General features: G+C 36.5%; 1 protein-coding gene across 7 annotated transcripts in view; it reads left to right on the forward strand.

Annotated features, from left to right (window-relative positions):
* TRPC4 (transient receptor potential cation channel subfamily C member 4) overlaps nt 1–16,034 on the forward strand; it is a 195,695-nt gene that overhangs the window by 122,999 nt on the left and 56,662 nt on the right. For 5 of the 7 annotated variants that reach the window (XM_023208688.1, XM_023208687.2, XM_023208690.2 and 2 more), the window contains one exon: nt 12,601–12,937. The exons of 1 other annotated variant lie outside the window; for it this stretch is intronic. In XM_023208688.1, the coding sequence (XP_023064456.1) occupies nt 12,601–12,937 (337 nt within the window). The remainder of the gene's footprint in view (nt 1–12,600; nt 12,938–16,034) is intronic. One more of the 7 variants, XM_031934951.1, reaches the window with a different exon arrangement.

Genomic DNA, 16,034 nt, shown 5'->3' on the forward strand with positions numbered 1-16,034 from the left:
ATATTGGCAACAGATTAGAGGTTGATAATCCTCAATGTGCTTGTTGTACCAGCAAAATAGGAACAGACTTGTATTATTTATTTATTTATTTATTACTTATTTGTTTGTTTATTTATTTAGAGATGGAGTCTTGCTCTGTTGCCCAGGCTGGAATGCAGTGGCGTGATCTCACCTCACCGCAACCTCTGCCTCCTGGGTTCAAGCAATTTCTGGCTACTTTTTTGTATTTTTAGTAGAGACAGGGTCTCACCATGTTGGCCAGGCTGGTCTCAAACTCCTGACCTCAAGTGATCTGCCCACCTTGGCCTCCGAAAATGCTGGGATTACAGGCATGAGCCACCACGCTCAGCCAGACTTATTTTATAGCAACTTTATTGAAGCAAAATTGACATACAATTAACTGCACATATTTAAAGTGAATACTTTGGTAAGCTTTGTAAAATGTATACACCTGTGAAAACATAACCAAATTAAGATAGAGAACACATCCATCACCATCATAGGTCACTTTTGCTCTTTTATAATTCTTCCTGGCACCCTCCCCATTCCCCCGTAGGCAACTGTTGATCTGCTACCCGTCACTAGATTAGTTTTCATTTTCCAGAGTTTATACAAATGAGACTATACAGTATATGTTCTTTTTTTCCCTTGGCTTCTTTCATCCTGCATAATTTAAAAAATATTCAACCATGTGTGTATATCAATACAACAGTTCATTCCTTTTCATTGCTGACTAATTTTCCATTATATGAATATACCATATTTTGCTTATCCATTCCTGGGTTGGTGGACATTTGGCTTGTTCCAGTTTGAGGTTATTACAAAAAAGTTACTATGATATTTGTAGTCAAATATTTTTATGTACATAAATTTTTATTTTCTATTTTCTTTTCCAGTTTCTATTTTCTTTTGGATAGATGCTAGAATAAGAATGGCTGTATCATTGGTAGATGTATATTTAATTTAAAAACAAACCAAACCAAAATGCAAACTTTTTTAAAAAGGCTATTTATATTTTGTTGTTCAATGTATGAGAGTTTAAGTGTCTGCAAATATGTATCAACATGTTTTGATTAGATTTTTTAAAAAATGTTAGCCATTCTAATAGGTATGCAGTGATACCTCCTTGTGACTTTGATTTGCATTTCCCTAATGTGCAACGGATGTTGATCATGTTTTATGTGCTTATTTGCCGTCTACATATCTTTTGATGCTGTCTCTTCAAATTTTGGTCCCCATTTTTTATTTGAGTTTTTTGTTTCCTCATTATTATATTTGGTTAATTATACTTGATCAGGGAAAGGCTGAGTTATAAAATACAGGGTTTTTTGGATGGTAGAAACTCTCTAAATCTTAACTTATTCTATGAGTGGATGGAGAAGAGTTCATCTTTCATCTAGGTAGATGTTGTACTACTTATCAATACAATGAACACAGATGGGTAAACAGTGTTATGGTCCAAAGTGTTAATTAAATTGTGAACTTATTGAATTTTATGTATCTGTGTGGCTTTCAAGTGGCAATTTTCCAAAAGAAGAGCTATGTGAATAATTCAACCTTAGGAATGTGATGAAACCAAGTGCAACTATACTAAATGTTTTTCTTATATTGGAGAGTCCTAGTACATACACCTACCACCTTTCAGATGTTTTCTCTTAGATAATTCTTATACATATATTTTCTCCTACATCCCTGGAATTCTTTACTAAGGGTACAGTGCTGGACTACATTAAAGCCTTATGACCCTTCTTTATTCCAGCCTTCAATTTTTTTCATCCCATTGCATAAAAGCCCTGTCTTCACTAGATGACAATTATGTGCTAGTTGCTTAATTCCTTTTTTGTCTAAGCAATGTAATGTTTTATTCCAGTTAAAATATGCAAGTCTTCAGAAAGCTCTTAGGAAGATTTAATTGTAACAGAGGACTGATATAGGAGATGATTTTAGATATATGACCTTTTTCAGACCTTCAAAAATTGCATTATGTGTACAGCTGACTGCCTATGTGTAGGGTCCCCTCATTTCATAACGTTATTGATACTTTTCTCTTCCTTGTTTCTTTTATTTATTGCTATTTATTATCAATCCTTGTGACAAAATAAGAAAAATTTAAAAATATGGTATAAGAGACAGAGGAAAACTGAATAGTTTGGAAGACAGGGATCTAAGGCCACAGTTCACCACTGTGATATTTCTTCAATTTTTCCAGAATGTTAATTGGGCTAACAATCATTTAATAAAACAGTGTTATAAACAATGTTATCTAGGTTTTAAAATTATTTATGATCTTGAAATGTATTTGAAGCATTTGAAATATCAATTTTAATGTAAACTATAGAGTCAAAAACTATATACTAGACAACTACTAGAAAATGAGTAACTGTCGACATTATGGTTTAAATTGCATCTGGCAAAAAGATATGCTAATGTCTAAACCCCAAGGGCCTGTCTCAGAACGTGACTTTATTTGGAAATAGATCATTGCACAAGAAATTACTGAAGATGAGGTCATTCTGGAGTGGGACAGACTCTTACTCCAATATAACTGGTTATCTTATAAAAAGAGAGAAGATGATGTGAAATGAGGCATACAGGGAGAATGCCATGTGATGGCAGAGGCAGAGATTGGAATGACATAGCCATCCAGTCAAGGAATGCCTTGAATTCACAGTCACTTACCAGAAGGTTGCTAAAGTCCAGGAAAGATTCTACCCAGAGTCTCAGAGAAAGCATGGCACTGCCAACACTCTGGTTTTAGAATTCACATTTTCAGAACTGTGAGAAAAAAAATATCATGTCGTTGTAAGCCACCTAATTTATGGTACTTTGTTACGGCAGCTCTTAGGAACTAACACAACGAGCAAATAAATTTTAATAAAATCTCTATAGCATACGGAGATACAGTTTATATATAAAACATTTCAATATCCACAATAATAGCAGTACCTTTGGTCAGAAAATAATCAGTGAAGTCCTTATTCATATGCAGATTCTTTGGGTTGCAGGTTGAGTTCCTTTGAACTATCGATGGTTATAGGTCTAAGTTTTCAGTGACTAATATGCTCATGTACAGTAGTTTGTTCCTTATTTTCAAGTCATCCTTCACCCTGCCTCATGATTTGTCCTTACTTATTGGGATGTGCATTTTCTCAGGAAACTAGCATGAAGGCCACAGAGACCAGGATGGGAACAAGCAACGCTTGCACGTGTGGCAAGTGGAAATGCTGGAAATGACAATGATGAGGGAGAGGAAATGATACATGCCTCATTTTTAGGAACATAACTTAGGCTGTTTAAAAACAGAATGAGAGAGAGAAGCTCATTATTCAATAACCCTTGTAAAAAATAAAACACCTAGAGAGAGATGGCAGAGGAGCTGGAGAGATGGTGCAGCCAGGGAGGAACAGCCCACATGTTTGATCAGCAGGAATCAGTGACAATTAGATGAGCCAATAAAGAATAAAAAATAAAATGATGCCAAAGGATAATTTCCATTTGACAAATACTTTACTCCGTATTCCTGTCTGCTTTGTGAAAATGATATCAAAGACTGACAGAATTATAGGGAAGTGTAACTCTTTTTGGCCGTTTTTCTCTTTTTTGGGGCTCTTTCATGTGTCGTTTCTGTGCAGTTGCCCCTTCTGTTGCCATACAAGTTGCAGCAGATAGCACAACCTGAGAGGTGGGTGACTGTGTGGACTCTGCTGTTTCCAAAATACATAACTTTTTCTCTGTATATTATAGACTAATTTAATTCCAACCTCAACTAACAGATCATTTAAAAACTGAGTATTATTATGATCTTTTTTAAGCCCAGAAAATTTGTCAGCCAAGATAGTCTGCAGAGCTTTTGTCAGGGAGACAGAAAAGAGATTGGAGAGCATAAAAGGAAGTGAATTTATTCTTGACCCTAAGGCTACAGTTTTAAAATTCTGCTTACAGGACCTAACACATTGGAAACAAATATAACCCTTCACATATATTATTTATATGTATAAATTAGATGGGTAGAGAAAAATTCCATTCTGTGATATCAACTTTTGATGCTGGAAAGAAGGTATGAAATGAGTTTCCTATTTTATAAGGTCTTGAACAATTTAATTTTCTCTAAAACAATAGGTCTTGATATTGTGTTAAAAGGAATAGAGAAGGGAAAAGCAAAATGTTTATATCATTTTATTTCATAAGAACAACTAGTATTCATTCCCATTCCGTCTCTTTTTTCCTTTCTGAATTCTTGCCCTACTGGAAGATAGTAGGGCAAGAAATACAATCTTTATTTCAGGACAGAAAGAATGCTAGCATTGAAGCTTGAAGACATGAGGACTGTTAACTTTTCCTCCTCCCCTAGTCAGTAAAGGTCAGGAGGCTCAGATCAAAGAGATCCAAGAAGATGTCCAAAGTGAAAAGGCACAGTTCCTTCAGTTTTGGGACCTAAATCTCTGGCATTCTTCAGTGTTCATTCTTCAGTAAGAGTCTCTCCGGGAGACTTTGATTAAAAGTGAAACACAAGTTCTGAACATGCCACTCCACTATGTGGAAAATGTCAGTGGCTCATTAGAGACTGGAGAACCAGCCCATTCATGTAAGGCCAGGATCTGAGACTTCCTCACTGCTTTCCATCCACCATGTTCATCTATTACCTACATGATTCAAAAGTCAAATGGTCGTTTCTTCAATACAGTACAATTTTCTGCCTCCACACCTCTATTCAAGTTTTAAGAAAGCATCTAGGTAACTACCTAGAAATAACTAGCATTTTTTTCATCTATTTTCCATAATAGTTTGGAATAATGTATATGTGCTCTGAGAAAGGTATTGGTGAATAGAGGTAGACTTTGTACCAACTGTTACCCTTTATAATTTTCAAAGAACAAACATTATTTATTGACTCGACCTTCCTACCACCTAAATTGGGTTTTGTTTGCTTGCTGTTTTGTTTGCTAAGTTCAATGTTGGGTTTATCACCCACACACATATGCTTTATTTCCTTTACCTTTCTCATTTTCAACTTTCCATTACTGCTCACTCATTGTCTCAGATCAATTGCCAAACCAATTTTGAATGTAGACTCAGGAATGGTTTCAGAAGTTGAATCAGCTTCTGCCTCACCAACACTATCATCATATGAAATTTAGTTATCGTCTTCCCTTCTGGTTATGTGACATCAAATGTGGTGCCCCTGTAATATGCATTTAGCTCTTCCTTGAATCCTGATCTGCAAATCTGAATTTAACACGTATATTTAAGAAAATGCTTAGGTGATTTTATGACTGGATAGGAAATTTTTGAACTTGATAGAGCCAGGGCACTTGTTGGCCAAGAGAGTCTGCAGAGAATAGAATCTGTGGTTTATCAATTAGTCTTCTTCATTATTCTCAAGCATTTTAGCCAATGTATCTCAGATTTGATTAAAGCTTTATTGATTTTTTGCCTTTTAACAAGGCTGAAAAAACTTAATTGGGCAACTAGTTATCTTATTGATGTTCCCTTACGCTTCAGTTATTATTATCTTGTGAATGTAATTTCCTTGAATAAATCTTTTAATTATTATTACACTGAAAGTGAACACACATTATACACTTGGGTATATATGTCTATAAGTTATTGTATATGTATATGGACATATGTGTATATACATATATCCTTATGTGTGTAAACATGTGTTTATATACAATAATGGTGATAGTATTTATTGAACATATACTATGACCTAGGAACTCATACTTTTCATATATTAATTCATTTAATTTTTCAATAACCCTGTGAGATAAGTGTTTCTACTATCCCCATTTTACAAGTTGGGGAAAAGACACAATAATAATTTAATAATTTATTAATACTCATACAATCAAGAAGCAGCAATCCAAGGTTCAAATTCCAATGGGATTTTTCTAAGGCTTATGTGCTCTTAATCCCTACAATATCCAAATACATTATACAAAGTACAGTAGATTTGCCATATCACTTTGGAGTCATGATGAAGGCATATGGTGGTGCATAGGGTAAATATCTGTGAGAAACTAGGTGTAGGTATTTTCTTCCTTTTTTATCCAGGATCTTTATTGCCTACTCATGTTTCTCATGCCCACTGAAGCCCAGTCTGTCTAACACTGGTTTAAGTCCCTTATTGGTATCCATGTTTAATGGTGAATTAGTCAGCTATCATCCTTTGCTTGCGATTACACTGTGTTCGGCTCTTCCACTTGCACAAGAGTTCAGTGATTTGGTGGGGATTATTGTTGATATTTTTGTGTTTATTCCTGTAATTAGATATTATACTAAACTACACCATAGAATATCTGCTTGATGTGTGACTCCTATGCAATTCCCTTTAAAGGCATCTTTGCAGAGCTAAATTTGCTTGTTGCTAACCTTAATAAGAAGGTTGACTTTAAATGAGGAAAGCAAAAACCAGGAAAATAGTAAACATTAGAAAAACTAGAAGACTATCCCACATTATTCAAAGGTCTTTCTGTAAGGCAGTGGTTATTAAAAGTTAGTCCTCCCAGCACTTTGGGAGGCCGAGGCAGGCGGATCACGAGGTCAGGAGATCAAGACCATCCTGGCTCACACAGTGAAACCTCGTCTCTACTAAAAATACAAAAAATTAGCCGGGCATCGCGGCCGGCGCCTTTAGTCCCAGCAACCTCCAGAGGCTGAGGCAGGAGAATGACCTGAGCCCGGGAGGCGGAGCTCGAAGTGAACGCAGATTGCGCCGCTGCACTCCAGCCTGGGCGACAAAGGGAGACTCCGTCTCAAAAAAAAAAAAAGTCCTTGGAGGCACCTTGAGAACTGGGCAAAATGCAGAGTTTAGGGCCTCACCTTGTACCTACTGAATCAATCAGACACTGGGGTGGGGCTCATGTGTTTTATCAGCCTCCAGGTGATCCTGCTGCTTGCTCAATTTTGAGAAGCACCACTGTATGGCTCGTCCCTATCACTCAAGAACTCGTGCACGCTCACACACATACACATGTACACAACAGACATTCCCAGGGTTTCGGGGTCAGCTGTATACTGCTTACTTTGTAGACATTAGAATATATATTTACACTGAATTGAAACTACTCTTTGAATATTTATCAGATACAATGGAGCTATAGGTAATTTCATTAGACATCAAATCCTTTAAATCAGTGTTTATCAAGTTTTAACATTCATAGGAATCATGCTATGCAGATTTGTATTCAGCAGATTTGAAGTGGGACCTGATATTCTCCATCTCTAACAGCCTTCCTGTTGATTTCAATCTTACTGGCCTCAGCCCACAAATTGAGTTGCAACAATTTAGACTCAAGCATGTCCTCAACAAACATTTTCATCCATATCCCAAAATATTGTCACAGTTTGCCTTTACATTTCATCTCTAGTATATCTACAATTGGTTACAACCTTCTAGCACAAGATATTTCTCATCTGAGTATACTTATCTCTATCCCCATGTTTTTAACATGAAATTCTTTTAATCTAACATAAAACACATTCACTTACGAAGCTGTCACTGTCGAAATCTATCTGTTATTTCAGGCTTAACTAACCAATTCCACCTCCTTTCTTAAATTTTCAGTTTATTTCATGTCAGACATACTCTTATATACCCTATACCTCTTTTTAAACAAGTTATATAATGCTCTGTATGAAGTTATCCAGTTACATAATTAGTCCCAATGTATTTTGAGTTCCCAGAATACAGATTTATGTGGTTCTTAACATATCATGGCGCTCCCCTCACTTATCTAGCCACTCTCTGACTCACATATGATGCTGAATGCTATTGGCTTTACTAGTGTTTCACCTGTCCTGCAAAGGCAGAGGAAAATATTGTTTTGATTAATGAAACAGGTTGGTCCAATTAATCATGTGGTATGACTATGCTCAGAGGGACCAGAAGAATTGTTTAATGAAGAACATGACCAGAGGTATCACCAGGAAGCAGGGAGAGACAGAGACATTTAAAAGTCATTGGAGGCCATGAGGGATGTAGGGGATGAAGTAAAAGATTAAAAATATATATTTTTCAGCTATGGAAAAAATTAATTCCCTGAAGGTCTTCTGCCTGTAAATAATCCTTAGACCCTGCTATCAGCATTATAAAATGAGTTTTTGAAAAGCATTCTGGCAGAGGAAATAACTCCTCCCCCATGCAGATTATTTTTGAATTGCTAAAGAATATACAGTAATACCCAGAGCACACTGGTGTGTATATGAATTTGTGGTCCTTTTAGAGCAAAGGAATCAGATTGCCCTTATGTAAATCACTATGATACAGCTAATCCAAAGTTTCAACTCTCTTTATAATCACCCGGCAGTCAGTTGAGACTTCCTTGTGACTCTCTGATGCAGTCAAGATAGATAAAGTAACCAGGATGGTTGTTCCCAGAATTTGGATTTTCCTCCTATAGAGAATGACTACAGTCTGAACTTTGTGTACAACTTTTTAAACTAGAAAAATACATTGAAAAACTGAAAAGATGAAGAAAGAACAAATAGTAAGTCAATCTGATCCATAGTTACTTTCATTATTTATTTGTTTTATATATTTTAAATTATTTTCTGCTTACTTTGTCCATACACAATATTTTAGTTCACTTTTCTAGATATTTGATATGGTTTGGCTGTGTCCCCACCCAAATCTCATCTTGAATTGTAGCTCCCATAATTCCCACATGTTGTGGGAGGGACCCAGTGGGAGATAATCGAATCATGGGGTCAGGTGTTTCCCATGCTGTTCTCATGATAGTGAATAAGTCTCATGAGATCTGATGGTTTTAGAAAGGGGAGTTTCCCTGCACAAGCTCTCTTCTTTTGTCTGCCATCATGTGAGACACGCCTCTTACCTACCACCATGATTGTGAGGCCTCCCCAGCCACATGGGACTGTGCATCCATTAAACCTCTTCTGTAAATTGCCCTGTTTCAGGTATGTCTTTATCAGCGGTATGAAAACTGACTAATACAATGTAGTGAAGTTTCTTGTTTATTTGCTTTTGTTTTGCTTTTACATACTTTCCAGATTTATCCTCCTTTTTGTTCTCCTTTGTTGCTGTTATGGTTTGGAGCTTCCATATTTCTAGTAGTTAATTTTAAATCATTGATACTGGATCTCTCTTATTCTATTTGTAAAAATGAGATTAGATTTGATGGTTTTCACAGTGTCTTCAATATTTGGAATCCCATGACTCATTGATTCTATAAATAATTATGAGATCAGACTTTTCAAACTTTTTAAAGGTTATTGAAAGAGATGGGAAGTCTTTAAAATTGTTTTCACAGCGTACTTTATAAGTGCATAGCACAAATGTGAATTTGAAAGTTTTAGTGTTTTAATATGAATTTTAATGGGATGGCAGGAGTTGTGCTGGAATTGGCCAACAACTCTAGAGAAAGAAGGGCTGTAATGAATTGTGTCTAAAAACAAACCTCGCTTCTCCCAATCCTGGAATGGTGCGGAAGATGGTAGTTCTTCTTATGACTCATGGTGCAGTAGAAAGATGGCGTAGGAGGTGGGGGCTGTAGGCTCCCAGCACACTGCAGGCAATGTGATGGGCCACCTGGAGAGGGCATTGCTGGAATGGACTGGTGGCCACTGTGAAAGAATCAGGTGGCCCCTCTCTGAGGGTGTCCTTCAGAGGGAGTTGAAGTAAAGCTAAGCATTACTCCAAGTAATCCAGGTAAGCAGAGAGGGAGGCAGACACAGAGAAAAAGACACAGGGAGAGGAAGGAAGGGAGGGTGCGAGGAAGGAAGGAATGAAAGAAGGGAAGAAGGAAGACAGGGAGGGAGGGAGGGAAAGAGGGGCAAGAGATAACTGAAGTGATTTAATCTATGTTAGCAATTGAAGACTGAAAAATCCTGTAATATAAAATTTTAATTATTTCAATCCTTAATTTGATAACTCATTTAACCACCAAACCCATTTTTGCATGGAAAATCTATTAATTACTGGGATACAATTTAGAGAATGCTGGTATAGACAAGTAAAGAACATGTTTGGTTGAAAGGTGACGTGAAATTACCACGAGAATATGTGGATTTACAGTGATTCTCAGAATACTTTTTGGTTTATTTCAACCCTATGATTAGATCAAATACATAGCCAAATAACATCCACATTTGGGGAACCTTGTGTATTATGTACACTCACTCCTGCTCTTCTTATTCCTCTCCATATTTTTTACTTCTGCAACAACCTCCCTGTGTCTGTGTTTAATGTAAAATTATGTATACTGTTCATTTACTAAGCACTGTATATACTTTCAATAACTAAAGAAAGAAAAAGCACTTTTAAGAATGAAACATAAATACAAAATCATGGCTATCCTAGCACTTTGCAATGGCAGGTGTTCTACGAGGATTAAACTCTGCCTCTTTTAGGTAATTTTACGGGGTATATATGTGTGTATTCACAGCAGAAATATTAATTCAAACAAATCTTAAATTATCCTAAGAAAGTTCTCTGTTTGATGGTCCTCAGGTGCCCCATGCTGTAGTGAGATTTTGACCAGAAAGGGCAGAGTTTGAATCCAAGACCTCACTTAGACTGTAGTGAACAAAGTACACACCTTTCTTTTACTCTTTCTGCATGCACGGAATGAGTTACTTAGTACTTAGTCCCTTAGAGTGTTTTGTCAATGTGTGAATACTGATAAGATGATGGCAACTTCTTGTTATATCTTGCATTTCCCATAGGCTTTCTTAACTCTCTTTTATCGAGACATTTCAGTTGTCCTAAAGTTTAATACTACTAAAAATATTTTTTTCCATGGGGAATAAAAAAAAGAAAGAAGATGGTAGACTACGATTTCTTTATCAAATGCTGATGGAAAGGATGATGTGGGGGAAAAAATAAAACTCTTAAAGAGAACAGTGCTTGTTAACGATCTAAACCACTGTTTGTCAGTACTCTACAGTTATATAAGCAAAAACTCTATTTTAACTTTCAAATACCTGGCTTTGTCTGGAATAAAATTTAGCTTGACTGTTTATGGAGCTTGAAATTTCCGTAAGTAAGTGCCACACAAGATAATGAGGAGAGTCCTCCCTATCCCAGCCTTAAAACTATCCTACTTTATCTGGTTTTATCTGTATTTACTGAATCCATTATTATAAACCTAATTCAGTTGTTTGCATATTTATTTGCCCACTATATACATTGATAAGTAGATATGCAAGACAAGATGAAGAGAAACAGTTGCATGAAAAACCGTTATTCATCTAATCCAAATGGTTGAACACCTCAACTATTGGATTACTCTTTGAATGTCACCTCATCTCTTTCTTCATCCCCAAACAAAGCATCCTTTCTGCATATCCAGAGACTGCTTGCTTGCTTACCATCAGAAAAGAGAAAGGAAGAAGTCTTGCCTAAAGGACAGCCATATGGCTTAGAACTAAAGAAGAAAGATGGGAAATGTGGAGTTGGGTGGAGAGACCTGTAAAAGGAACAAGCACTAAGTTTGTTTTTAGAGTAAGCCTGTTTTATTATGCCAACAGAACTTTTCCAAGTCTCTTACAAGGAACATACACCTCTCCTTCAATCAGAACTGTCCATAGGGCATCGCTTAATCCAACTATACACTTTCTCGCCAGCTTATGCTCTCATTCTCCCATGGTATCTTGCTGTGGATTGCCTTCATCTTCTTTTTCTACTTATACAAGTATGTCCAGGTGGAAGCATTCTTGGACTGTTCCATCTGAAACATACAATTTTCTCTTAATTCATATATTGCTTAACTGACAATCCCAATGAGAAAGTTTCAGAAATAGAATCTGAGAAATACTGAGGAAAAAAAGAAATATTGAGAAAAAAAAATCCTGGACCAGATATTCAAACATCTCATAATTTGAGAGATATGTAACCTCCTTAACATACAGTAAGTAGTGTCCATGCTACATCTCTAAAATGTTGGCAGGATAGAATGAGTCATGTCTGTGAAATGTTTTGTATAAGGTAATTAGGTATACTTAGGAAGGTGTTTGCATTGCTTATCCTGAATTAAGCTATGATGATTAACATTCTGGTGAATATTATCTTCTTTCATCTGTTTTTCATATTGCCTCAACCCAATTAAAAGTATATTTAGCTTGTACCTCATAAAGAAAAGTTTGTTTGCTTTTCCTGATGATTAAAGTAATAAATATCTATTACAGAAAATTGTTAAAAGTACACACAATATAAAAATAAAAATTAAGTATAGTGTTGCAACCAAGAAATAATAACTATATCAAAAAAAGAGCCACATTTATTCTTATATATGTGTATATAGGTGTGTATCTTTGTAAACTGCTTTGTTCACTTATCAGTGTATCTTTTGCATATTCCTATTCCCCAGTTCTATTTTTGCTTCCTCAAGTGCAGCCATTGTATTTTGACTTCAGTTGTGCCTCACTAAACATGTCATACTGTGCCTTGGGTAGAATAAATATTCAATACATTGGCTTTATTCACAGAATGACTTAAGGCCTTTTGATTGTTTAAATGTAAAATTATGTGAAACAGCATTTCTGTCTTTAAATATCCCAGTTGTGTTCTTATTGATGAACTGAGGCCACTCCATGTAACTGTGACTTATTTTTCCTTTTCCTTTCCCTTCTGTTTAGTTTGTTGCCCAGCCCAATTGTCAACAGCTGCTGGCATCTCGCTGGTATGACGAGTTTCCAGGCTGGAGGAGAAGACACTGGGCAGTGAAGATGGTGACATGTTTCATCATAGGACTTCTTTTTCCTGTCTTCTCTGTGTGCTACCTGATAGCTCCCAAAAGCCCACTCGGACTGTTCATCAGGAAGCCATTTATCAAGTTTATCTGCCACACAGCCTCCTATTTGACTTTTTTGTTCCTGCTGCTGCTTGCCTCTCAGCACATCGACAGGTCAGACTTGAACAGGCAAGGTCCACCACCAACCATCGTCGAGTGGATGATATTACCATGGGTCCTGGGTAAATGTGTTACTATAGAAAATATAATAAAAACATGTTGCTGCCATGGAATTTTGTTGCTCAGAAAATATTCATTAACGTTTGGGAAACTAGGAATGTTTAGAACAGGTTCTGACCATTGTAGCTCCAAGAACCTAACCCCCAAAGCCAAACAACTATTTTACAAGCTGCAGTGGATCTGCTTACAAAAGCAGTTTAAGAAATTGTACCCTTAAGTTTTCGAATTACAGATTTTAATGACTTCATATTCCATGACTGTCTATGAGTTTGTTTATTAAAACTTCTCAACATATCTCATTGACTATATGTAAATAATCATTCTAATATTCCTCATAGATAAGTCTTCTAAAAGTACATACAGAGGACTCTGAAGAATTAGTGATTCTCTACATAAAGTAACTGAAACCTTTTTTAAAAAATCCGTTGCAATTTATCTTTGAAATCTATATTAATTTAAAATAATAGGAAATTAAACAACAGGACATTGGCCACTCTCTTTTTGTTCTTGTCATAGAAAGTTGTGTTCGATCTGAAGCAAACCACTGTAAAGTAGAACACCTTAAAGTAGCTAGTGAAAATCTTGTTTTCCGGCCGGGCACGGTGGCTCAGGCCTGTAATCCCAGCACTTTGGGAGGCCGAGGCGGGCGGATCACTAGGTCAGAAGATCGTAGCCATCCTGGCTAACACAGTGATACTCCGTCTCTGCTAAAAATACAATAAGAAATTAGCCGGGCCTGGTGGCGGGCGCCTGTAGTCCCTGCTACTCCGGAGGCTGAGGCAGGAGAATGGCGTGAACCCGGGAGGCGGAACTTGCAGTGAGCCGAGATCGCGCCACTGCTCTCCAGCCTGGGCGACAGAGTGAGACTCCATATCAAAAAAAAAAAAAAAAAGAAAGAAAAAAATGTAGCTAGTGAAAACCTTGTTTTCCTTTCTTCTTGTTATTATAGTCATGGTTAAAATGTACATTTTAATTATGCTTTTCTCTTTACTATGGTTTGCTGAGAAATCACATTTTCTCAATTGAGCTCATCATTTTCAACCTCTCTGCTATCATATTCACTTCATCATTTGTCTATTAGAAAATATGTGACAAATTTCATGATTCAAAATCTCAGAATTCAGTTTGGGTTACTCTGAACACTGCTGAAGAGACTAAAATGACATTGAGGCAGAAAAAAAAAAGACAGCCTATTTGAGATACATATGTTTTTCAGTTTTAAAAATTGTAAAAACCATACTTTAAGTATTGTCAATAAGAAAAGTTAATAGGGACAAGATTTGATGTTTTACATATATAACTAAAGAAAATCCTCAGGTGAACTTTAAAATAGAGTAGCTTCTCATTAATCTAAAGTGCATAAAGTGTGATCTTGTTTAAATTAGAATAAAGGGTCAGGCCGGGCAGGACACAGTGGCTTATGCCTGTAATCCCAGCACTTTGGGAGGCCAAAGTGGGCAGATCGCTTGAGATCAGAAGTTCGAGTAGTACCCATCTCTGCTAAAAATATGAAAATTAGCTGGGCATGGTGGCCAGAGCCTGTAATCCCAGCTACCTGGCTGCTGAAGCAGGAGAATAGCTTGAGCCTGAGAGGCAGAGGTTGCAGTGAACCGAGATTGCACCACTGCACTCCAACCTGGGTGACAAAGTGAGACTCTGTCTCAAAAAAAGAAAAGAAGAAAACTTTAAAAGGCTCACATAATCTATGTGTCCCGAATGTCCTTTGGAATAAAATAATTATGACATTGCAGTTGGTATTAAAGATAAAATAACCCTTCCTGTTTCATTTAAATTAAAAATATCCCATTAAGAATTTTTTAAAGGAGTTTTCTTAGCAAATGTCTTGGGAACAATTCTTATGAAGAGTTTAGGACATTACATTTTCCATTATGGATAACTTACATTGAATGTCTAAAAATTCTAGTGTCCCAAATAAAATGCAGAACACTTCATTTGGAAAAAATACTATAGATACAATAAAATGTAAGCATGTAGAGTATTCCTAATCTTTCCTTGATACCATCGATGAAACTGTGTCAAGTACTTTCCAGGCAGAATGTGCAGTGAAGGATGATAGTGACAGAAGTAAAGCAACAAAGAGCGCTTCTGCTAATGAAGCTTAAATTTTACTGGAATAAATGGGTAATAAACAGATTTGTGACATAATGTCATAAGATAGTAAATAGTATTTAAAAAATAGGAGGTCCAAAGTTCTAATTACTTGTCCAGTGAAAACAGTCATTGGCTGCCTGCTACACACCAAGATTCTAACAGAATATTTCATGAAAGCTGGCTGGAAGAAACTACATCCAACCACAGCTAAATGATTATATGAGGTATAGATTTAGTTGTGAGTATTATAATTCCAGCTTAGAAAAATATCTGCTATAGGCAACATTTTCTCAAGATTTCCTGACTGTAGGGAGTTAATATTTCTGAGAATTTTAGGATGAAAAGAGATGTCCTGGCGGGGGGGGGGAACAGGCATGCAAATGATCATCTTGCTTAAATAATGGGGCATGAGGAAAAAATGTTTATATATCAAAGAGCTCTGTCAAACCGTTATATTGTTCACCAAGTCTGGTGAATTGTGAATGCCTCATATCCGATACTGAGTTCTCAGTGCCTTGCTAGATCCATGATTATAAGGAGTGTGTGCTATGTTGTTGGGCTGTTCTGCAAAAGGCACTGCACTTAAATCCATGCTCAGGTTCTACCATTAGGAGACTATTAAATTATGGGTGGTCACAAGTTCTCAGGATTTTCAGTGTCTTCATCTACAAAATGCAAGATTTAGAGTGAATGACATCTAAAGTCCTCACGAATCGTATCATCCTGTCTGCTAAGCTACCATTATTAAAACAGAGAAAATTGATCCTTTCGGGGGAGGTATGGTGTTGAGTGGGAGAACCAAGCTAAAGACATCAGAGTAGGAACACTTTAATCTTTTACCAAAAATGTGATATATATAAAAAAGCATGGTCTGATTTGATGACTATATTACTGAATCTTCTATATTCTCTTGCCCTGTACTGCTGTCAGATAAAGTAAGTGGCCATGAGTCCCTTAGCAGAACATTTCATAGTTCATTGTTTGCAA

The sequence above is a fragment of the Piliocolobus tephrosceles genome, chromosome X, assembly GCF_002776525.5.
Source record: "Piliocolobus tephrosceles isolate RC106 chromosome X, ASM277652v3, whole genome shotgun sequence".
NCBI classification, from domain to species: Eukaryota; Metazoa; Chordata; class Mammalia; order Primates; family Cercopithecidae; genus Piliocolobus; species Piliocolobus tephrosceles.